Source organism: Pocillopora verrucosa, chromosome 8 (assembly GCF_036669915.1).
Source record: "Pocillopora verrucosa isolate sample1 chromosome 8, ASM3666991v2, whole genome shotgun sequence".
Lineage (NCBI taxonomy): Eukaryota > Metazoa > Cnidaria > Anthozoa > Scleractinia > Pocilloporidae > Pocillopora > Pocillopora verrucosa.
The window spans coordinates 18,780,197-18,804,762 of NC_089319.1; the positions used below are offsets into that span (position 1 = coordinate 18,780,197).

General features: G+C 38.2%; 3 protein-coding genes and 1 pseudogene across 3 annotated transcripts; 3 read left to right on the plus strand and 1 right to left on the minus strand.

Moving 5' to 3' along the window:
- Positions 1-1,776: 1,776 nt before the first annotated feature.
- On the plus strand, positions 1,777-4,313 carry LOC136283049 (fibrinogen-like protein A). Its single transcript, XM_066171208.1, has 4 exons — positions 1,777-1,814; positions 2,357-2,621; positions 3,456-3,594; positions 3,697-4,313. The coding sequence occupies exons 1-4, from the start codon at positions 1,777-1,779 to the stop codon at positions 4,311-4,313; spliced, it is 1,059 nt and encodes a 352-aa protein (XP_066027305.1).
- Positions 4,314-10,625: 6,312 nt separating this feature from the next.
- LOC136283050 (uncharacterized) lies at positions 10,626-13,043 on the plus strand. The gene is made up of 5 exons (XM_066171209.1): positions 10,626-10,663; positions 11,200-11,464; positions 12,300-12,438; positions 12,541-12,654; positions 12,754-13,043. Exons 1-5 carry the CDS (start codon positions 10,626-10,628, stop codon positions 13,041-13,043), a joined length of 846 nt encoding a protein of 281 aa, XP_066027306.1.
- A 1,818-nt stretch (positions 13,044-14,861) lies between these two features.
- Positions 14,862-17,969, minus strand: LOC136283051 (endonuclease III-like protein 1; annotated as a pseudogene).
- A 3,749-nt stretch (positions 17,970-21,718) lies between these two features.
- LOC136283052 (fibrinogen-like protein A) lies at positions 21,719-24,315 on the plus strand. Its single transcript, XM_066171211.1, has 5 exons — positions 21,719-21,756; positions 22,018-22,034; positions 22,344-22,555; positions 23,458-23,596; positions 23,699-24,315. Exons 1-5 carry the CDS (start codon positions 21,719-21,721, stop codon positions 24,313-24,315), a joined length of 1,023 nt encoding a protein of 340 aa, XP_066027308.1.
- The last annotated feature ends 251 nt before the right edge of the window (positions 24,316-24,566 follow it).

The window sequence follows — 24,566 nt, forward strand, 5'->3', positions numbered from 1 at the left end:
GTCAGTACCTTTTCGCATCAGGACTTAAAATTTATACGTATATCTCGCCTGGTAAGTGCTTAATAATTTATGTAGACGAGAGCTGACTCACGTTATATCTTTAAATTTTAATAAAAGCAGAATTTTATTCATATTTAGTTTTTCTTTCGAAAATTTGTACGCTAAGCTTGCGTTTTGAACGATGTTTACCTGATCGCTTAAGTGTTATTCCTGAAAGTAGACAAAGTAAGGTCAGGACTTAAACTCTTCAGAGATTGATAAGAGGTTACATAACGCGCGGATTGCCTCAAAATGCTTTACCCTTTAACTCCCATAAGTGACTAACATGTAACTTCTCCCTATAACATCCATACATTACCCGCCAACATGTAATGAGAATACTCAAACTTATCATGTGGAAGTTAATAGTCTTGATCTTACACCAAATTCTCGTGACTTGTTTACTAGGAAATGTGTAGCAGCTAGAGGGGAGAATTAACAATCAGATCTTGGGAGTTCAAGGGTCGTTAATACAGCTGCAAACTAAACCCACAATAAAGATTAGATAAAACCTTCATGTTGTGTCTATGTGGATGCAATCGGTTTTTATCTAATTTTATCTAGTTTTAATTAAGTTCTATCGTTATCCAGTTTCAAATTCTAGACTACTATTATTTAGTTTTGAATTCTAGACTACTATTATTTAGTTTTAGATTCTAGACTACTGAACCCAAGGGTAATTATTTGCAAGATAAAAGCACCACAAAACCCAGAAAACTGTTAAGTTAATTAATTCCATGGCAATTGAAAAAAGATAATGCTATAATTAGCGCACGAACTGGTTCAGTCAGTGAACGAATGTCGTGAAATATTATCAATGTCTTCCTCAGAAAACCTTGCACACTTACTTTCCCCCCTTAAACCGTCTAATCTTTCTTCAATAGAAATAGAAGAGAATCCTTACTGAGTGTTTCAAGTTTTGAAGCTGATCGAGCTTTTAATAATAAATGTTATTCGCCAATCTCCTGCCAAGTTTCTAAAACCCTAACACATAAACAAACTGTGGATGAGAAATATTTTCACTCGTAAATTATTCATTTTCAAGTCGACGCACTAGCGACTAATTGAGGTCAAAGCTTCCTTATCACGACTTTATCTTGATCGTGAACTAATGCAAAAGGCGAGTGGAAGTAACTTGAAAACAATGCAGCGACTCACTTTACTCTTCCATTCTCAGTTTCTCTTGTGCTGGAAGTTTACAACTCCCTCAGCTCAAAGTCTATCAGGAACGTCAAACCCTGGGCGGTTGTCTTGTTTAAGAAGATATGAACATCCTGAAAAAGGTAAAGCTTGACTTAAACACTTAATTTGCGCACTGCAAATAATGGTAAAAATAGATCTTGGACAACACAAAGATAGAAAACTTGACGTAGAACCAATGTGAACCGAGAAGATTTGTTGAGACTATTTAACTGAATAGCGGGGTTGAAGGTAATGTAATCGTGGTGCGCTGACTTTAATTCATCAGTTACAACACAAGCAAATTTTCGTATTTTAGCGAAAAACACTTTAATACCGAGTCGCGAGTCGAAGCAAAGCATTCAGTTGTCTTTCTCTTAACGTGAGCTCGTTTCAAGCTGTAAAATTCAGCTTTTTGTGTCGTGCATTCCTCCCTGACATCGCTTTGCTTGTAGCTGTGATGGATTAAAGTTAATGGTAATGATGGAATTTTATTCACCTTCAAATGGAACTACTTCAAGATAACGTGTTGCAGACACGATCAAACTAGAGTAAACCATGGCCAACAAGGACGATGAGGATGAAAAGGAAGACCGGTGATCAAATTCACTTTGATAGAGCATAAAATCGTCTGATGAGTGGGAATCTTAATTATAGGGGTTTCCAGAATTAAGAACCAACAACTTCGAAGGCTTGTGTATTTTCTTGTTGCGTATCGAAGAGTTGCGAACAGCCTAAGATAGAACTGGCCGGAAATTTACGAAACTGAGACTGAGTAATTTTCGAAACATGAGAAAAATAATTCCATGTAAAAATATGTTAATATCTAAGCAATACTTTTCACTTCTTGTCGGTTTTCAGACGCAAAAACTCACACAGGATGTTACTGAGAACACAAGGAAAAGTTGTAAATCACGACCCGAGGGTGCATGATTACCAACGTTCCAAGTGCACTGACGCCTAAAAAAACGATAGAAAGTGCACCTTCTCGCTTTTAAAAATGGACACCCCGAGTTTACTTGTACAATGAACGATAGGCTTTCGATCAATCAAAGTGTTCCTAATATCTTATAAATTTTTTTGATTTTCATCAAGTCGTCAATGTTCTCTTGATTTCTCTCTTTTTGTTTTATGTAAGATATATCTTGAAGAAAACTCTCATATATGACCATATGTTTGCATCTGTTGTAGGCTACACTCTGGTTAATCACGTGATTGCTACGCACACTGTCACGTGCCCGATAGACTGTACGTGGGAATGCCTACGGGATGCACGCTGTCGATCGTTTAATTATGCAAACTCAGGGAAAACATGTGAATTAAGTGACCAATCAAAAGCGACAGCCCCAAATGACTTTGTTTTAAGAAAAGGCGTCACTTACTACGGGCCAACGACACAGATGGTGAGTCATAGAAATTTACAGATCAGTTAGAAACTTAATCATCAGTGCTAAACCTACCAAGCGCAGGAACCTTTGAGGTCTTCGGTTTTTCAAATTCCATCTTCTGAGCAAGGTGGTGTCAAAATCATATCGAGAGGTCAAATAAATGCCTTTATCTCAGAGAACAGTATGGCTGTCTAAAACTGAACATGTACACAGAGCAGCGTTTGAAAGACCTTCATTTCTAGCCCGAAACACAGTAAATTGAAATGTGGTGGAACTCAGTGGGCGGGAGTACAATTCAGGCAGCAATCGGGGGAATGATTTGAGATTACAAGCAGGAATGAAAACTTTAATTTAAACATGCGCACATGAATCGATTCATATAGCAAAAGTTCAAGTAGGAAGTCTAAACGTTGTTAGAAATATCGAATGCTTAATGCACTTCAGATATTTTTCCATTTTGACTGGCTAACATTTGCTAAGTGCTTATAATTGGACAGGTGAAATCAAACAATTTGGACATGGAACAGCCAATCAAGCCGCAAATAAGAGCTGCTTTACTGATAAAAGAACCACTCATTCTCGAGAATTTTGTTATTGACATAATTGATGTCATAAAATGCCTATTTTCTAGAAGGAAATCCTGAGTAAATATAATTTGCTCAAATAGAGACAAAATTGTTGCTCGATATACAAAACTTTGAAAATATCAAACTTCTATACTCATTTTGAAAGAGAAACGTTAGCTCTAAGAACGAGAATATATTTCAACCTAGGAAGGTATTGTCATGGTAAGTTTTGCCTCATAAAAGGATGAAAGTACGTTTAACCATTCTTTCCATTTTCACCCAGGGAGGAAATAGACCTGTTTGCACCTCGGCTTTATGTCAAAATGGTGGAACATGTGTTGACGCGTGTTCGAATCCCTGGATGTTCACGTGTGAATGTCGACAGGATTATAAAGGAGTGTATTGCGAAAACCACAGCGGAGGTGGGTAACTCGTGACTAAATAGAAGAGAAGAACACTTAAATTTGCGATAATTTCCTTTCAGCAACAAGTCTCATATTATGTTTCTTTTGTTCCATGTACAGTGAGAAGCTGCCAGCAGCTGAAAACCCTTGGAGCGAATCAGAATGGCATTTATGAAATCAACCCAGATGGTCAAGGGGTCATAAACGTGTACTGTGACCAAACCACAGATGGAGGTGGGTGGACTGTGGTTCAGAGACGTTCCCGTCCATACGAGCAAAGCTTTAGACGAACGTGGGTAGAGTATCGAGTAGGCTTTGGCGACTTGTCCAAAGAATTCTGGCTTGGAAACGACAACTTGCACCGAATCGCCTCTTCTGACAGCATTCTTCGAATAGATCTGCACCGAACCAACGGCACAAAGGGATATGCCAAATATCATGGGTTTCGGGTAGCTGACGAAACAGAAAAGTATCGATGCGACATGACTTCGTACGAAGGAAACATCGGAAATGGGTTTTATGGAAATACAGATCCTAAATTGAACATCCGAGGGATGAAATTCGGCACACCAGACCAAGATAATGACAACTTCCTTGAAAAGTGTTTTCCTCATGGTGCATGGTGGGCAAACCAATGTGGCGAGGTTAATCTCAATGCAAGGAATGGTCCATTCTGGCTTCCTTGGGCTACTAACCCTGACCTAAATCTCTCTGAGATGAAAGTAAGGCATAACTGAACAAACCTGCTGTAGTCACCATACGTCACCTTCAGGGATTCAAGGAACTCGACGAAGAGATCTGGGCACTAACTAATGTAGCCTTCATAGAATTTGCGATGGCAACTCAAGTTGTCATGTAACGCCCGGTTCTGCGTAGCGTTACAACCAAAAACAGCTGCGAAGGTGACTGAGATCCATTGATATACTATTAGCATAATAATATATTGACACATAATTTAGTCTTGCACTAGGTTTTAAATATCGACATGAAATCGCTTTCTTCAACTTGAAATGAAATGTGAAACCTTTCCTTCCAATGGTGATGTTCCATTAGCACCCTACGAACAGATGTCACACATTATAAACAGACCATCATGTTTAATCCTGTTTCAAGACACCAAGAGACCAAAACAAAGTGAAGCGATCAAAAGCAAACCTTGAAGTCACAGGCCAACCACATGTTTCAAGAACTGTTATTTACAAATGGTCGGGTTTTATAGCCGTGTTAGTGAAAAAGGCTTTTACTTTCTTGAAAATAAAAATCAATAAAAAATAAAGCCTTGGCAACTTCCCTGAACTTCTAAGCATGTCTTTATATCATAGTAATTTAATAGCCCACGAATATGTAACAAGTGTGACGCCAGTTGTTGCCATCGATGCTGGAAGTATGTACATACAAAAAGCACATTTCCTGAAGGACTGTTAAAACTATCCGTAAAAGAGGCCAGTATGTTACTTTACAGACTTAATTACCACAGTCGTTAGAGAAAGGCAAAATAAAAGTAATGCTTTCTGAATTGTTTTGAGGGGCGTCGGAATATTTTGGCTGCTAAATCCTCCGCGAACCTGATCTCCTCCCTTCAAAGTATTGTCGAGCAAAAAAAAAATTAGACCAAAAAAAAGGATTGTAAGTTAGATAACGAAGGGGGGAGGGCCTCTTCTCCAGGGTTCTATCTGTTTTTTCTTAAGGTTCATGTTGGAGAGGACTGGGAAACAGGTTGACATCGCGATTTCACATTCAGCCTAAGGATTTAATCGATCGAGTTTAAATCCCAACACCCACACCATCTTATGATGATCCCCCATTGTTGAAAATAACACATCAAAAGGGTTGATGAATAGTTCGTTCTGCCAGTCATTATACGACGACAAAAAAAAACGACGGCAACACATTCTTAAAATCTCCCATTTCTAAATGCAAACAAAATCTACAAATCAGTAACTATCAATACTGTAGAAAATCGATTAATTCATATCCTTGACGTGATAAAACAAATTTCACGCATCTGAGATCGCGATTCTTTCCTCCAAAAACAAAAAAACAATACATTGCCATTGGGAAAACAGATTTGTTTTACAATAGTATGGGGCTGTACAGAAATTTTACCCAAAACGTTTCTACTTCTCATAAATAAGCATAGTTGGCTCCGAGGAGACCACTGTGTCGGCTTTTCCCTTACCCCACCCCACTGGATCGCCAATTTCATCTCCTCTCACCTCTGGTTACTGGCTCTCATCAGCTGTCTTCTCGCATCCTTGTAAATCAACTGGGGCATCGCGTGTTTTTCTCATTTCACGAATATTAGCAAGCTGCTCTCTCCAGTTAAGGGGCTGCCAAGTTGAACCTTGTGTCTGTTCCGTGGATGTGTCTTTTTTACGCTTTTTGGCCTCAACATCTTCAGTTTTCTTGTCGTTCCTGGACGAGCCTTCTTCATGTCGCTTCTCGTATTCGATTTTGATGTGCCTTCTTGGTTCCTTTTGGTTTGTTGAAAAAGCTGCCATTGCTTCTCTAGCCGCCGAGCGTGTTTGTATTTCTTTTTGAGGTAAAATACGGGGAAGCACTCATCCTGGAAATCCGTGAAAACAAACTGATCATATGTTTGAATCGTCAGTCTCCCTCATGTCTGCCATTATCAGTATTATGGTGAGCAGTCCTCCCCGATTTCGCCATGGAACGCTGATTTTGGCGGGAAAGTGATGTCACTCGACCAGCTGATTACGTAATTAGTCACTACAAAAAGCCGGAGATTTGCCGAAGAATAAAACTAATTCCCTATCAGCACATCCTCTCCATTGAATTTTCTCCACACGGAAGAACAAAGAATAGGCATCAACAAGAGAATAGAAACTTTACAATCTCTTGTTTGGCATCAAATATCGTCTGATGAAATTTTACTGAAAATTCTGAGCTTAAGAAGTGTTCATGATTAAAATTTACACGAACTTGAGTGGCAAGCATGAAAATAATGAAACATCAAAATTTTACTATATTAAAACAACAAACTAAATCAATGGTTTTAACAGAAACTAATTAACATTTAGATGGGGCGGTTTAGATGAAATGAATGAGATTGGAAGGGAGTCGTCCTTAGATCATGATTTAATGATAATTGACAAGAAGATTGCGCTGTTTTAAACCTTAGTTTCTACATGTTCGTCCAATTCAGTTAAATAGTGACTGAAAAAATAAGTTACAAAAAGGCTAACTACACGAGATATAACTTTTTCCATCAATCTTCTATGGCGCTTTGATTTGTCTTTTCTCTTCCCCAGTGTTAACTCCAAAGGTGTTTGTCCGTCTCGCTGTAAATAATTTATTATGGAGTTCAAAAGTCAAAATAGGTATTGTTTTCTTCCGTGTTAGGATGAGGCATTTGCAAATATGTCTCACCCGGTGTATACTAAATAATTTATGTAGAGAGCTGTCTCATCTTATTTCTTCAAACTTTAATATAGAAGCACAACTTTTATTTATTTGTAAGTTTTTCCTTCTAAAAGTTTTATTTATGCTAAGATTGCGTTTTAAGCGATGTTTAGTCGATCGGTAGGATGTTAACGTTATTCCTGAAGGAGCAGGACGAATCATCAAGCTCATAATTGGGAGTTTGCGTGCAGTTTGGAAGCAATCAGTATTTATTTCACAAGGATTCAAATTTAGGTTTAGCGTCCTTTAGCGCCTTTGCGTATTTATGTATAAAGAGAATATACCCCTTACAGACTATACAGTCAGTATTATTCCGATATTTACCCGATCGTAATAACGTTATTCCTGAACCCAAACAGGAAGAAGCACCAAGCTCAGGATGTAAACTTTTTATTGCTGAGAGGTTACGTAGCAGGTGAATCAAAGAGATTGCCTAATAAACTAACTTTTAACCTCAGTATGCTTAATATAGCTGGGAACTGGACGTGCAATAACGAACAGTTTCCCAAGGACCGTCATGTTTTGGTCCCCCGTCTGCTTGCTTTGATGTTTATTTAAAGTAGCGCCTTCGCGCATTTATGTCTAAAGGTTAAAAATAAATACCCCATACAGTCTCTGCAATTCTTACATTGCGGGTCAGTACCTTTTCGCATCGGGACTTCAAATTTATATGTATATCTCGCCAGGGAAATACTTAATAATTTATGTAGAGGAGAGCTGACTCATGCTATTTCTTTAAATTTAATAAAAGCAGAATTTTATTTATATGTAGTTTTTCTTTTGAAAATTTGTACGCTCAGTGCTTGCGTTTTGAACGATCGCGTAAGTGTTATTCCTGAAAGTAGACAAAGTAAGGTCAGGACTTAAACTCTTCAGAGATTGATAAGAGGTTACACAACGCGCGGATTACCTCAAAATGCTTTACCCTTTAACTCCCATAAGTGACTAACATGTAACTTCTCCCTATAACATCCATACATTACCCGCCAACATGTAATGAGAATATTCAAACTTATCATGTGGAAGTTAATAGTCTTGATCTTACACCAAATTCTCGTGACTTATTTACAAGGAAATGTGAAGCAGCTAGAGGGGAGAATTAACAATCAGATCTTGGGAGTTCAAGGGTCAACATAGCTGCGAACTGAACCCACAATAAAGATCAAATAAAACCTTCATGTTTTGTTTCTTTTTTCTAACATGATCAATCTGTTTTTATCTAATTTTATCTAGTTTTAATTAAATTATATCTTTATAGTTTCAAATTCTGGACTTCTATTATTTAGTTTTAAATTCTGGACTACTGAACCCAAGGGTAATTATTTACAGGATAAAAGCACCACAAAACCCAGAAAACTGTTAAGTTAATTAATTCCATGGCAATTGAAAAAAGAGAATGCTATGATTAGCGCACGAACAAGTTCAGTCAGTGAACCAATGTCGTGAAATGTTATCAATGTCTTCCTCAGAAAAAATTTCCTTCTGAAAGTTTTTTTTTATGATAAAGTTGCGTTTTAAGCGATGTTTAGTCGATCGGTAGGATGTTAACGTTATTCCTGAAGGAGCAGGACGAAGCATCAAGCTCATGATTTGGAGTTTACGTGCAGTTTGGAAGCAATCAGCATTTATTTCATAAGGATTCAAATTGAGGTTTAGCGTCCTTTAGCGCCTTTTACGTATTTATGTCTAAAGAGAATATACCCCTTACGGACTATACAATTCGTACGTTGCGGGTCAGTATTGTTCCGACTTGAATTCACGTTACGTGCGTTCTTTAGGGCCTTCGCGCATTTATAGATAAAGGTTAAAAATAAATACCCCAAACAGTCTCTTATTCTTACATTACAATTCTTACATTGCGGGTCAATACCTTTTCGCATCAGGACTTCCAATTTATACCTATATCTCGCCTGGTAAATACTTAATAATTTATGTAGAGGAGAGCTGACTAACGTTATTTCTTTAAATTTTAATAAAAGCAGAATTTTATTCATACGTAGTTTTTCTTTTGAAAATTTGTACGCTAAGCTTGCATTTTGAACGATCGCTTAAGTGTTATTCCTGAAAGTAGACAAAGTAAGGTCAGGACTTAAACTCTTCAGAGATTGATAAGAGGTTACATAACGCGCGGATTACCTCAAAATGCTTAACCCTTTAACTCTTATAAGTGACTAACATGTAACTTCTCCCTATAACATCCATACATTACCCGCCAACATGTAATGAGAATATTCAAACTTATCATGTGGAAGTTAATAGTCTTGATCTTACACCAAATTCTCGTGACTTGTTTACTAGGAAATGTGTAGCAGCTAGAGGGGAGAATTAACAATCAGATCTTGAGAGTTCAAGGGTCAACATAGCTGCAAACTGAACCCACAATAAAGATCAGATATTCATATTTTGTCTATGTCTATGTCTATGTTTTGTAACATGGTTAATCTGTTTTTATCTAATTTTATCTAGTTTTAACTAAATTCTACCTTTATCTAATTTCAAATTCTAGAATTGTATTATTTAGTTTTAAATTCTAGACTACTGAACCCTTGGGTAATTATTTCCAGGATAAAAGCACCACAAAACCCAGAAAACTGTTAAGTTAATTAATTCATGGCAATTGAGAAAAAAGAGAATGCTATAATTAACACACGAACTGGTTCAGTCAGTGAACCAATGTCGTAAAATGTTATCAATGTCTTCCAAAGAAAACCTTGCACACTTATTTTCCCCCTTAAACCGTTTAATCTTTGTTCAATAGAAATTGAAGGGAATCCTTACTAAGTGTGTCAAATTTTGAACTTGATCGAACTTTTAATAATAAATGTTATTCGCCAGTCTCCTGCTAAGTTTCTAAAACCCAAAACATAAAAAAACTGTGGATGAGAGTTATTTTTACTCGAACATTATTCATTTTCAAGCTGACGCACCAGCGACTAATTGAGGTCAAAGCTTCCTTATCACGACTTTATTTCGATCGTGAACTAATTTAAAAGCCGAGTGGAGGTAACTTGAAAACAATGCAGCGACTCACTTTACTCTTCCATTCTCAGTTTCTCCTGTGCTGGAAGTTTACAACTCCCTCAGCTCAAAGTCTAACAGGAACGTCGAACCCTGGTCGGTTGTCTTGTTTAAGAAGATCTGAACATCCTGAAAAAGGAAAAGCTTGACTTAAACACTTAATTTGCGCACTGCAAATAATGGCAAAAATAGATCTTAGACTACACAAAGATAGAAAACTTGACGCAGAACCAACGTGAACCGAGAAGATTTTTTGAGGTTATTTAACTGAATAGTAGAGTTGAAGGTAATGTAATCGTGGTGCCCTGACTTTAATTCATCAGTTACAACACAAACAAATTCAGTTTCGTATTTTAGCGAAAAACACTTTAATACCGAGTCGCGAGTCGAAGCACTTCAACTAGCAAATCATTCAGTTATCTTTCTCTTAACGTGAGCTCGTTTCAAGCTGTCAAATTCGGCTTTTCGTGTCGTGCATTCCTCCCTGACATCGCTTTGCTTGTAGCTGTAATGGAATAAAGTTAATGGTAATGATGGAATTTTATTCACCTTTAAATGGAACTACTTCAAGTTAACGTGTTTCAGACACGATCAAACTAGAGTAAACGATGGTCAACAAGGACGATGAGGATGAAAAGGAAGACCGGTGATCGAATACGCTGTGATCGGAGCATAAAATCGTCTGATGAGTGGGAATCTTAATTATAGGGGTTTCCAGAATTAAGAACCAACAACTTTGAAGCCTTGTGTATTCGCTTGTTGTGTATCTAAGAGTTGCGAACAGCCTAAGATAGAACTGGCCGGAAATTTACGAAAACTGAGTAATTTTCGAAACATGAGAAAAATAATTCCATGTAAAAATATGTTACTATCTAAGCAATACTTTTCACTTCCTGTCGGTTTTCAGATGCAAAAACTCACACGGTATGTTAGGAGAACACGAGGAAAAGTTGTAAATCACGACCCGAGGGTGCATGATTACCAACGTTCCAAGTGCACTGACGCCTAAAAAAGTGATAGAAAGTGCGCCTTCTAGCTTTTAAAAATGGAGCCCTGAGTTTCCTAGTACAATGAACGATAGGCTTTCGACCAATCAAAGTGTTCCTAATATATTATAAATTTTTACGATTTTCATCAAGTCGTCAATGTCCTCTTGATTTCTCTCTTTTTGTTTTATGTAAGATATATCTTGAAGAAAACTCTCATATATGACGATATGTTTGCATCTGTTCCAGGCTACACTCTGGTTAATCACGTGATTGCCACGCACACTGTCACGTGCCCGATAGACTGTACGTGGGAATGCCTACGGGATGCACGCTGTCGATCGTTTAATTATGCAAACTCAGGGAAAACATGTGAATTAAGTGACCAATCAAAAGCGACAGCCCCAAATGACTTTGTTTTAAGAAAAGGCGTCACTTACTACGAGCCAACGACACAGATGGTGAGTCATAGAAATTTACAGATCAGTTAGAAACTTAATCATCAGTGCTCAACCTACCAAGCGCAGGAACCTTTGAGGTCTTCGGTTTTTCAAATTCCATCTTCTGAGTAAGGTGGTGTCAAAATCATATCGAGAGGTCAAATAAATGCCTTTATCTCAGAGAACGGTATGGCTGCCTAAAACTGAACATTTACACAGAGCAGCGTTTGCAAGACCTTCATTTCTAGCCCGAAACACAGTAAGTTGAAATGTGGTGGAACTCAGTGGGCGGGAGTACAATTCAGGCAGCAATCGGGCGAATGATTTGAAATTACGAGCAGGAATGAAAACTTTAATTTAAACATGCGCACATGAATTGATTCATATAGCAAAAGTTCAAGTCGGAAGTCTAAACGTTGTTAGAAATATCGAATGCTTAATGCACTTCAGATATTTTTACCATTTTGACTGGCTAACATTTGCTAAGTGCTTATAATTGGACAGGTGAAATCAAACAATTTGGACATGGAACAGCCAATCAAGCCGCAAATAAGAGCTGTTTTACTGATAAAAGAACCACTCATTCTCGAGAATTTTGTTATTGACACAATTGATGTCATAAAATGCCTATATTCTAGAAGGAAATCCTGGGTAATTATAATTTGCTCAAATAGAGACAAAATCGTTGCTCGATATACAAAACTTTGAAAATATCACACTTCTACACTCATTTTGAAAGAGAAACGTTAGCTCTAAGAACGAGAATGTATTTCAACGTAATGAGGTATTGTCATGGTAAGTTTCGCCTTATAAAAGGATGAAAGTACGTTTAACCATTCTTCCCATTTTCACCCAGGGAGGAAATAAACCTGTTTGCGCCTCGGCTTTATGCCAAAATGGTGGAACATGTGTTGACGCGTGTTGGAATCCCTGGATGTTCACGTGTGAATGTCGACAGGATTATAAAGGAGTGTATTGCGAAAAGCACAGCGGAGGTGGGTAACTCGTGACTAAATGGAAGAGAGGAACACTTAAATTTGCGATAATTTCCTTAAAGCAACAAGTCTCATATTATGTTTCCTTTGTTCCACGTACAGTGAGAAGCTGTCAGCAGCTGAAAACCCTGGGAGCGAATCAGAGTGGCATTTATAAAATCAACCCAGATGGTCAAGGGGTCATAAACGTGTACTGTGACCAAACCACAGATGGAGGTGGGTGGACTGTGGTTCAAAGACGTTCCCGTCCATACAAGCAAAGCTTTAGACGAACGTAGGTAGAGTATCGAGTAGGCTTTGGCGACTTGTCCAAAGAATTCTGGCTTGGAAACGACAACTTGCACCGAATCGCCTCTTCAGACAGCATTCTTCGAATAGATCTGTACCGAACCAACGGCACAAAGGGATATGCCAAATATGGTGGGTTTCGGGTAGCTGACGAAACAGAAAAGTATCGATGCGACATGACTTCGTACGAAGGAAACATCGGAAATGGGTTTTATGGAAATACAGATCCTAAATTGAACATCCGAGGGATGAAATTCGGCACACCAGACCAAGATAATGACAACTACCCTGGCAAGTGTTTTCCTGGTGGTGCATGATGGACAAACCAATGTGGCGAGGTTAATCTCAATGCAAGGGATGGTCCGTACTGGGGTCCCTGGACTTCTCAGCCTTGCCTAAAATTCTCTGAGATGAAAGTAAGGCATAACTGAACAAAACTGCTATAGTCACCATAGTTCACCTTCAAGGATGCAAGGAACTCGACGAAGAGATCTGGGCACTAACTATTGTAGCCTTTATAGAATTTGCAATGGCAACTCAAGTTGTCATGTAACGCCCAGTGCTGCGTGGCGTTACAACCAAAACAGCTGCGAAGGTGACTGAAATCCATTGATATATTATTAGCATAATAATATATTGACACATAATTTAGTCTTGCACTAGGTTTTAAATATCGACATGAAATCGCTTTCTTCAACTTGAAATGAAATGTGAAACCTTTCCTTCCAATGGTGATGTTTCATTAGCACCCCACGAACAGATGTCACACATTATAAACAGACCATTATGTCTAATCCTGTTTCAAGACGCCAAGAGACCAAAACAAAGTGAAGCGATCAAAAGTAAACCTTGAAGTCACAGGCCAACCACATGTTTCAAAAACTGTTATTTACAAATGGTCTGGTTTTATAGCCGTGTTAGTGAAAAAGGCTTTTACTTTCTTGAAAATAAAAATCATAAAAAAGTGTTTGTAAAATAAAGCCTCGGCAACTTCCCTGAACTTTCAAGCATATCGTTATATCATACTAATTTAAAAGCCCACGAATATGTAACAAGTGCAAATCTAACTTGAAGACTCCACACTAAGTTTCTTATACGTAAGTACTATTAGTGCCGATAAAGAGCTGTACCATACAGTTTCTCGTATTGCCAAAATGATTTATTTGAGGGTAATAGTGCAGGCCTCACTGCACTCACCCTGTCGTCCATTAACATCAGTAGCACGTACCAAGAAGTGGTACTTATTGCCGGGTGATAACTGAGTCAGAATGCAAGCCATAGGAAGCGTCAACGCCTTGACGACTCCAATCTTCTTCCACTGGTGAGGGTTCTCCGTTGTGCCGCCGTCCTGAAGGGCAAACAGTTGCTAGTTCATTGTAGGCGCGTCTCTCCTCAAGAGCCATGTACCACGACAAAACGATACAACTTCGAGCCACCGCTATGGAGACATTAGGTTTCGGAGGAGGATCTTTAGTCTCTGTTGCAAGAGATACGGGGGATGTTGCCCTAAACTCGGCGGTAGACCCTGTTGGGGTCTTATAGATAATTGTGAATAGCTTTGCAAGGCGAATAACAAAGGATAAAAGGAGTTTGAGTAGCCAATCAGAGCGCGCCTTCATTGCCATCCACCGTTTAAAGTATAAACTAATTTCTAAATCAAATTCAATGGCAGATCTCTCCCTTCAAGGAAGGGGTGCCACTTATAAAACATTTTTCAGAAAAAAGCACCTTGTTACCTAGGTCTCACAGTCTTTGATTTTGCTTCCATCTTCCCTTTTATCCATTGTATCATGAACCTGTACGTTTATTTTACACAGTCTTGAGACATGGTTTGAGGACCAATGCTAACCTGGGCTAAGTTGTTGGAGGGCTGATTAGTGCTAACCCAGGGTTCAGTTTTAATTCAGGTTTCCTTACTGCTTTGTTAAAAAGCCTTTTTTGGATAATTTTTTTTTATTTTTTAAAAGGCATCCAATCATCAAATCGTAGACGAAACAAATTATAATGAATTTTCTTCTATAGCTTTAACCCTATAACTCACAAGATCTGATTATTAATTTCCTCCTCTACCTGCTTAACATTTCCTTGTAAATTAGTTGTGAGAATTTGGTGTTAGATCAAGATAACAACTTCTACCTTCTCATTACCTGTTTGCTGGATAGTGCACAGATATTGTAAGGAGAAGTTACATGTGAATCACTTCTGGGAGTTTGAGGGTTAAGATCTGATATCAGATTTCACATTAACCATGAGGCTACCTCAACCCAGCTTTGCACAACATGGCCCAGGGCTAAAGACAAGGACAGCCTAAGTTAAAGTAAAACTTAATTTCCCCTTAAATCTTAGTGTCCTTTCTATCCTTTCTGGGTGAAAGTTTCTTCTTAGTTTCCTCCTCAGCTTTTCCTCTGCTCCTTCTTTAACCTTCAGGACAGATCTTGGAGTTAAGACAGAACTTGCACATTGGACTTACAGGAAGACATGTCTGTTGACCAAATCTAACCAACAATACATTCAGTTCATCCCACTTCTCTCTGAGAAAACAGAAAAAGAGTTCAATAATTTAGTCTCTGAAGCCATACACTCTAATTATTTAACTGTTGGTTATGGGTAAACAGCATATGATAGTCAAGGTTTGCTATGCATCTAGAGAATCTTGAACCTAGGTCTGAAAGTCCTTAAAGTTTTCGTTTTTGCATTCTGCTCCTTGAAAGTCAGGAAGGACCAAAAGCCTGTTTATTTCAGAATATTTGTAAAAGTTGTTTGGAACTTGCACAATAGCTGGGTCTCTAAAATGTGGCAGTAAGTGAAAAGGCTTTGGCAAGGAAGGAGCAAAACACCTGGTGAAGAGAATTTGTGTAACTTGGTATCATTCAAAATCACTTTTCACCAGCTTTCTACATCAATTCTAGTTTCCTCTGGCAGTTTAGTACGTTTTTTGACCCATCCTGGTCTGTTAGAAATTCTATGAACATGAGTATCAACTCCAGTTCCAGTCACTTGTCCCCAAGCCACATTCATGGTAATATGCACCATTTTTGGGCCCACACCTGGAAGTTTGCAGAAAGTGGAGCTATGCTATTGGTGAGAATATGGTGACAGAACAATAGTGTAGTTCCACTTTCTGCATATAAATCCACACACAACCCACAATTCCTCCAATTGCTCTGATGAAGGGCTAATGCTCGAAATGTCAGCTTTTTTAGCCTTTACACCAGTCAATTTTGCTTGTTGATGTTGTAAGAATGTTCTCTTTTGTTAACCCATAAGCCTTGAATTTTTCCATTGCAGCAAAAGTAACTTGGTCTTTTGTTTGACTTGACAGCATGAGGGAGATAAGTACTTGATATCAGACTGACAGCAAAAGTGAGGAGAGATGAACCATTGATACTGGACTGTCCTAACCCTCTTTCCCCTAAGAGTGACTGGCTTCTAATTTCTCCTGACAGTTTCACCCTTGCATCAAATACTTAAAATCATGAAAATAAAGGAAATGATGTCCAATTCTAGAAGCTCCTGATTATCAAACAAATTCTCCTCATAAATTTCAGATGGTATGCAGCATAGTCAATTAGTTTTCATTGTTTGTGATAGGACAATGGTAGAATTATACTAATATTTGTAAGCACTCTCTTTCTTCTGAACAAACTCTTCAGTTGAGTCTGATGATGTGGCAAGCTTAATCAGCAGACTTTGTCTTCTGATTAGAAGGGAAATTTCAATCTTATATGCAAGGTAAGATTTCTGACTGGCTACTCTTTAACCCTTTACACACTAACATCAGTATGCATATTCTCCACACTGTTCTTTATACATTTCCCAAGGTGCTGACAGGGAGAATTTGTTTGCCAATAAAAAGGGTTCTTTCCTGATGACCATTTCCTTAATTCTCATGACCTTAATGAGTGATTCAGGAGTGATATTGTAGGGAGAAATTAGATGTTACTCATCCTTTGGGTTTAAAGGGTTAAATAAGAAACTTAAGAATGGTTGCCAGGATGAGGGTGTATCCTTACAACTTTTATCCCAGTAGCTCATACATGGAGATCTCTATTGTTGCAAGTGAGAAGAAAAGAAACCAAAATCATCACAAAAAATTTGACAAATAAACATCAGTAAGGCAAGATATCTGAAAAAAGACTGGCCCAGTTGTCCAGGTTTTTATGAGGAGACCTCAACCTCATCCCAGGCTGCAGAGTATGGCAGATCTTGACACAATGCAGCAATTTTGGCATGTAATTGACTTTTAAAAGGGAACTTGTGCATGCACTGCCATACTCTGCAAACTGATCCTCACCCACCTTAACCCTTAAAAGTGACTAAAATCTAATTTCTCATTACTCTATAACCCTTGAACTCTTGAGAAAAAAGGAAATGATCACCAAGCAAAGAAGCTCCTGATTGGTACACAAATTCTCCTTGTCATTACCTTAGGATATGTGGGGAGAACAGTATGGAGACTATAATGTTGGGGTGTAAAGGGTTAAACATATAGCTGTTGAACTATTTTTCATTATTTATCATATAACTCAAATGAAAAGTGGGATGCAATCAATTGCTGGGGGTAAATGAATGTGTTGACATTGACCAAGCAAAAAGTGGTAACATTTCTACACAGCCCCATCCTACATCATGCATTAAGTTCTTGGATAGAGAAAACAATAACAAAAACATTACATTACCATTAGGAAAACAGATTTATTTTACAACAGTATGGGGCTGTGCAGAAATTTTACCCAAAGCGTTTGTTCCTCTCATAAATCAGCTTAGTTGTATCCGAGGAGACCACTGTGTCGGATCTTCCCTTACCCCACCCCACTGGACTGCCAATTTCATCTCCTCTCTGGTGACTGGCTCTCATCAGCTGTCTTCTCGCATCCTTGTGAATCAACTGGGGCATCGCGTGTTTTTCTTATTTCACGAATATTAGCCAGCTACTCTCTCCAGTTAAGAGGCTGCCAAGTTGAACCTTGTGTTTGTGCCGTGGACGTGTCTTTTTTACGCTTTTTGGCTACAACATCTTCAGTTTTCTTGTCGTCCTTAGACGAGTCTTCTTCATGTCGCTTCTCGTATTCGATTTTGATGTGCCTTCTTGGTTCCTTTTGGTTCGTTGACAAAGCTGCGATTGCTTCTCTAGCCGCCGAGCGTGTTTGTCTTCCTTTTGAGGTGAAATACGGGGAAGCACTCATCCTGGAAATCCGTGAAACAAACTGATCATATGTTTGAATCGTCAGTCTCCCCTGCATCTGCCTTTACCAGTACTATTGTGAACAGTCCTCCCCGTTCTCGCCATGGAACGCTAATTTTGTCGGAAAAGTGATGTCACTCGACCAGCTGATTACGTAAATAGTCACTACATAAAAGCCGGAGATTTGCCGTAGAATAAAACTAATTCCCTATTAGCACATCCTCTCCATTGAATTTTCTCCACACTGAACCCAAAAGAGCAAAGAATAGGCGTCAACAAGAAAATAGAACCTTACAATCTCTTGTTTGGCATCAAATACCATCTGATGAAATTTTACTGAAAATTTTGAGCTTAAGAAGTGTTCATGATTGAAATTTACACGAACTTGAGTGGCAAACACGAGAATAATGAAACATCAAAATTTACCATATTAAAACAACAAACTAAATCAATGGTTTTAACAGAAAACCCATGTCACTTGCCTTTAGATGGGGCGGTTTCAGATGAAATGAATGAGATTGGAAGGGAGTCGTCTTTAGATCATGATTTAATGATAATTGACAAGAAGATTGCGCTGTTTTAAACCTAAGTTTCTACATGTTCGTCCGATTCAGTTAAATAGTGACTGAAAAAAGTAAGTTAAAAAAAGGCTAACTACACGAGATATAAATTTTTCCATCAATCTTCTATGGCGCTTTGATTTGTCTTTTCTCTTCCCCAGTGTTAACTCCAAAGGTCTTTTTCCGTCTCGCTGTAAATAATTTATTATGGAGTTCAAAAGTCAAAATAGGTGTTGTTTTCTTCCGTTTTAGGATGAAGCATTTGCACATATGTCTTACCCGGTATATACTAAATAATTTATGTAGAGAGCTGTCTCACCTTATTTCTTCAAACTTTAATATAGAAGTACAATTTTTATTTATTTGTAAGTTTTTCCTTCTGAAAGTTTTATTTATGCTAAGATTGCGTTTTAAGCGATGTTTAGTCGATCGGTAGGATGTTAATGTTATTCCTGAAGGAACAGGACGAATCATCAAGCTCATAATTTGGAGTTTGCGTGCAGTTTGGAAGCAATCAGTATTTATTTCACAAGGATTCAAATTGAGGTTTAGCGTCCTTTAGCGCCTTTGCGTATTTATGTATAAAGAGAATATACCCCTTACAGACTATACAATTCGTACGTTGCGGGTCAGTATTATTCCGATATTTATCCGATCGTAATAACGTTATTCCTGAACCCAAACAGGAAGAAGCACCAAGCTCAGGATGTAAACTTTTTATTGCTGAGAGGTTACGTAGCAGGTGAATAAAAGAGATTGTCTAATAAACTAACTTTTAACCTCAGTATGCTTAATATAGCTGGGAACTGGACGTGCAATAACGAACAGTTTCCCAAGGACCTTCATGTTTTGGTCCCCCGTCTGCTTGCTTTGATGTTTATTTAAAGTAGCGCCTTCGCGCATTTATAGATAAAGGTTAAAAATAAATACCCCAGTCTCTACAATTCTTACATTGCGGGTCAGTACCTTTTCGCATCGGGACTTCAAATTTATATGTATATCTCGCCTGGCAAATACTTAATAATTTATGTAGAGGAGAGCTGACTCACGTTATTTCTTTAAATTTTAAATAAAGCAGAATTTTATTTATATGTAGTTTTTCTTTTGAAAATTTGTACGCTAAGCTTGCGTTTTGAACGATGTTTACCTGATCGCTTAAGTGTTATTCCTGAAAGTAGACAAAGTAAGGTCAGGGCTTAAACTCTTTAGAGATTGATAAGAGGTTACTTTTAGTTTACCAAAAAGTTAGGTAAATTAACTTTTAACCTCAGTATGCTTAATAAAGCTGGCAACAAGACGTGCAATAACGAAGTTTCCCAAGGACCTTCATGTTTTGGCCCCCTGTTGGCTTGCTTTGATGTTAATTTAAAGTAGACTTGAATTCACGTTACGTGTGTTCTTTAGCGCCTTCGCACATTTATGTCTAAAGGTTAAAATAAATACCCTATACAGTCTCTACAATTCTTACATTGCGGGTCAGTACTTTTTCGCATCAGGACTTCAAATTTATTCGTATATCTCGCCTAGTAAGTACTTAATAATTCATGTAGACGAGAGCTGTCTCACGCTATTTCTTTAAATTTTAATAAAAGCGGAATTTTATTTATATGAAGTTTTTCTTTGGAAAATTTGTACGCTAAGCTTTCGTTTTGAACGATGTTTACCTGATCGCTAAAGTGTTATTCCTGAAAGTAGACAAAGTAAGGTCAGGACTTTAACTCTTCAGAGAATGATAAGAGGTTACATAACGTGCATATGACATCAAAATGCTTTACCCATTAACTCCCATAAGTGACTAACATGTAACTTCTCCCTGTAACATTCACGCGTTATCCAGCCAACATGTAATGACAATACTCAAACTCATTGGGTAGAAGTTACACCAAATTCTCGTGACTTATTTACAAGGAAATGTGTAGCAGCTAGAGAGGAGAATTAACAATCAGATCTTGGGAGTTCAAGGGTCGTTAATATAGCTGCAAACTAAACCCACAATAAAGATCAGACAGGGCAAACCCTTCATGTTTTGTCTCTCTTTTTCAATATGGGTGAAAGTTTTTAACTAATTTTGTCTGGTTTTAAATTCTATCTTTACCTAGTTTTAAATTCTAGACATTCTACTATTATCTGGTTTTAAATTCTAGACTACTGAACCCAAGGGTAATTATTTGCAGGATAAAAGCACCACAAACCCGGAAAACTGTTAAGTTAATTAATTCCATGGCAATTTAAAAGAAAAAGAATGTTATAATTACCGCACGAACTGGTTCAGTCAGTGAACCAATGTCGTGAAATGTTATCAATGTCTTCCTCAGAAAACCATGCTCACTTATTTCCCCCCCTTAAACCGTTTAATCTTTCTTCAATAGAAATAGAAGAGAATCCTCAATAAGTATGTCAAATTTTGAAGTTGATCGAGCTTTTAATAATTAATGTTATTCGCCAGTCTCCTGCTAAGTTTCTAGAACCTAACACATAAACAAACTGTGGATGAGAAATATTTTCACTCGTAAATTATTCATTTTCAAGTCGACGCACTAGCGACTAATTGAGGTCAAAGCTTCCTTATCACGAATCTTATCTTGATGGTGAACTAATGCAAAAGCCGAGTGGAAGTAACTTGAAAACAATGCAGCGACTCACTTTACTCTTCCATTCTCAGTTTCTCCTGTGCTGGAAGTTTGCAACTCCCTCAGCTCAAAGTCTAACAGGAACGTCAAACCCTGGTCGGTTGTCTTGTTTAAGAAGATCTGAACATCCTGAAAGAGGTAAAGCTTGACTCAAACACTTAATATGCGCACCGTAAATAATGGCAAAAATAAATCTTAGACTACACAAAGAATAAAAAACTTGACGCAGAACCAATGCGAACCGAGAAGATTTGTTGAGACTATTTAAATAGTGGGGTTGAAGGTAATGTAATCGTGATGCGCTGACTTTAATTCATCAGTTACAACACAAGCAAATTCAGTTTCGTATTTTAGCGAAAAACACCTAAATACCGAGTCGCGAGTCGAAGTACTTCAACTAGCAAAGCATTCAGTTATTTTTCTCTTAACGTGAGTTAGTTTCAAGCTGTCAAAATCGGCTTTTAGTGTCGTGCATTCCTCTCTGGTATCGCTTCGCTTGTAGCTGTAATGGAATAAAGTTAACTTCGCTCGAAAATCTCAGAGATGAACTCTTTTCACTTGTATGGTCACTTTTAGTAATGATGGAATTTTATTCACCTTCGAACGGAACTACTACCATGGCCAACAAGGACGATGAGGATGAAAAGGAAGACCGGTGATCGAATTCGCTGTGATCGGAGCATAAAATCGTCTGATGAGTGGGAATCTTAATTAGAGGGGTTTCCAGAATTAAGAACCAACAACTTTGAAAGCTTGTGTATTCCCTTGTTGTGTATCGAAGAGTTGCGAACAGCCTAAGATAGAACTGGCCGGAAATTTACGAAAACTGAGTAATTTTCGAAACATGAGAAAAATAATTCCATGTAAAAATATGTTAATATCTAAGCAATACTTTTCACTTCCTGTCGGTTTTCAGACGCAAAAACTCGCACGGTATGTTAAGAGAGCACAAGGAAAAGTTGTAAATCACGACCCGAGGGTGCATGATTACCAACGTTCCAAGTGCACTGACGCCTAAAAAAATATAGAAAGTGCGCTTTCTAGCTTTTAAAAATGGAGCCCTGAGTTTACTAGTACAATGAACGATAGGCTTTCGATAAATCAAAGCGTTCCTAATATCTTATAAATTTTTACGACTTTCATCAAGTCGTCGATGTCCTCTTGATTTCTCTCTTTTTGTTTATGTAAGATATATCTTGAAGAAAACTCTCATATATGACCATATGTTTGCATCTGTTCTAGGCTACACTCTGGTTAATCACGTGATTGCTACGCCCACTGTCACGTGCCCGATAGACTGTACGTGGGAATGCCTACGGGATGCACGCTGTCGATCGCTTAATTATGCAAGCTCAGGGAAAACATGTGAATTAAGTGACCAATCAAAAGCGACAGCCCCAAATGACTTTGTTTTAAGAAAAGGCGTCACTTACTACGAGCCAACGACACAGATGGTGAGTCAGAAATTTACAGATCAGTTAGAAACTTAATCATCACTGGCTCAAACTGCCAAGCGCAAGAACCTTTGAAGTCTTCGGTTTTTCAAATTCCATCTTCTGAGCAAGGTGGTGTCAAAGTCATATCGAGAGGTCAATAAATGCCTTTATCTCAGAGAACTGTATGGCTGCCTAAAACTGAACATTTACACAGAGCAGCGTTTGTAAGACCTTCATTTCTAGCCCGAAAACACAGTAAGTTGAAATGTAGTAGGGCGGGAGTACAATTCAGGCAGCAATCGGGAGAATGATTTGAAATTACGAGCAGGAATGAAAACTTTAAATTACACATGCGCAGTTGATTCATATAGCAAAAGTTCAGGTCGTAAGTCTAAATATTGTTATAAAACATCCAATGCTCAATGCACTTCAGAAATTTTTTCCATTTTGACTGGCTAACATTTGCTAAGTGCTTATAATTGAACAGTTGACATCAAACAATTCGGACATGAAACAGCCAATCAAGCCGCAAATAAGAGCTGTTTTATTGATAAGAGAACCACTCATACTCGAGCATTTTGTTATTGACACAATTGATGTCATAAAATGCCCATTTTCTAAAAGGAAATCCCGGGTAAATATAATTTGCTAAAATAGAGACAAAATTGTTGGTCGATATACACCGGAAACGAAATTTCATTTGAAGGAAAACAGGAGAGAGAAAGATGAATTCCTACTCAAAACTTTGGAAATATCAAACTTCTAAACTCATCTTGAATTAAGGGTACAGACCACCACCAAAGAGAACGGTTAGCTCTAAGAACGAGAATGTATTTCAACCTAATGAGGTATTGTCATGGTAAATTTCACCTTATAAAAGGATGAAAGTACGTTTAACCATTCTTCCCATTTTCTCCCAGGGAGGAAATAAACCTGTTTGCGCCTCAGCTTTATGCCAAAATGGTGGAACATGTGTTGACACGTGTTGGAATCTCCGGATGTTCACGTGTGAATGTCGACAGGATTATAAAGGAGTGTATTGCGAAAAGCACAGCGGAGGTGGGTAACTCGTGACTAAATAGAAGAGAGGAACACTTAAATTTGCGATAATTTCCTTAAAGCAACAAGTCTCATATTATGTTTCTTTTGTTTTATGTACAGTGAGAAGCTGCCAGCAGCTGAAAATCCTGGGAGCGAATCAGAATGGCATTTATAAAATCAACCCAGATGGTCAAGGGGTCATAAACGTGTACTGTGACCAAACCACAGATGGAGGAGGATGGACTGTGGTTCAGAGACGTTCCCGTCCATACAAGCAAAACTTTGAACGAACGTGGGTAGAGTATCGAGTAGGCTTTGGCGACTTGTCCAAAGAATTCTGGCTTGGAAACGACAACTTGCACCGAATCGCCTCTTCAGACAGCATTCTTCGGATAGAGCTGCACCGAACCAACGGCCAGAAGGGATATGCCAAATATGGTGGGTTTCGGGTAGCTGACGAAACAGAAAAGTATCGATGCGACATGAGTTCGTACGAAGGAAACATCGGAAATGGATTTTATGGGAAGACAAATCCTAACCTGAACACCCGAGGGATGAAATTTGGTACACCAGACCAAGATAACGACAACTACTCTGGCAAGTGTTTTCCTTATGGTGGATGGTGGGCAAACCAGTGTGGTGAGGTTAATCCCAATGCAAGGGGTGGTCCATTCTGGCATCCTTGGGCTTCTAATTCTAACCTAAAATTCTCTGAGATGAAAGTAAGGCATAACTGAGCAAAACTGCTACAGTCACCTTCAAGGTTGCTAGAAACTCAAAGAAGAGATCTGGGCACTAATCAATGTAGCCTTCAAAGAATTTGCAACGGAAACTCAAGTTGTCATGCAACGCCTAATGGTGTGTAGCGCTACAACCAAAAACAGCTGCGAAGGTGACTGAAATCCATTGATATATTATCAGAATAAGTATAAATTGACACATAATTTAGTCTAGCACTAAGTTTTAAACTAGAGGTAAAATGTGAAAC

Coding starts and splice junctions, on each gene's coding strand:
- LOC136283049 (XM_066171208.1), top strand. CDS start 1,777: ATGGCCAACAAGGACGATGAGGATGAAAAGGAAGACCG. Junction 2,622..3,455: donor ACGGGCCAACGACACAGATG/GTGAGTCATAGA, acceptor ATTTTCACCCAG/GGAGGAAATAGACCTGTTTG. Junction 3,595..3,696: donor TTGCGAAAACCACAGCGGAG/GTGGGTAACTCG, acceptor TTCCATGTACAG/TGAGAAGCTGCCAGCAGCTG.
- LOC136283050 (XM_066171209.1), top strand. CDS start 10,626: ATGGTCAACAAGGACGATGAGGATGAAAAGGAAGACCG. Junction 11,465..12,299: donor ACGAGCCAACGACACAGATG/GTGAGTCATAGA, acceptor ATTTTCACCCAG/GGAGGAAATAAACCTGTTTG. Junction 12,655..12,753: donor TGACCAAACCACAGATGGAG/GTGGGTGGACTG, acceptor ACTTGTCCAAAG/AATTCTGGCTTGGAAACGAC.
- LOC136283052 (XM_066171211.1), top strand. CDS start 21,719: ATGGCCAACAAGGACGATGAGGATGAAAAGGAAGACCG. Junction 22,556..23,457: donor ACGAGCCAACGACACAGATG/GTGAGTCAGAAA, acceptor ATTTTCTCCCAG/GGAGGAAATAAACCTGTTTG. Junction 23,597..23,698: donor TTGCGAAAAGCACAGCGGAG/GTGGGTAACTCG, acceptor TTTTATGTACAG/TGAGAAGCTGCCAGCAGCTG.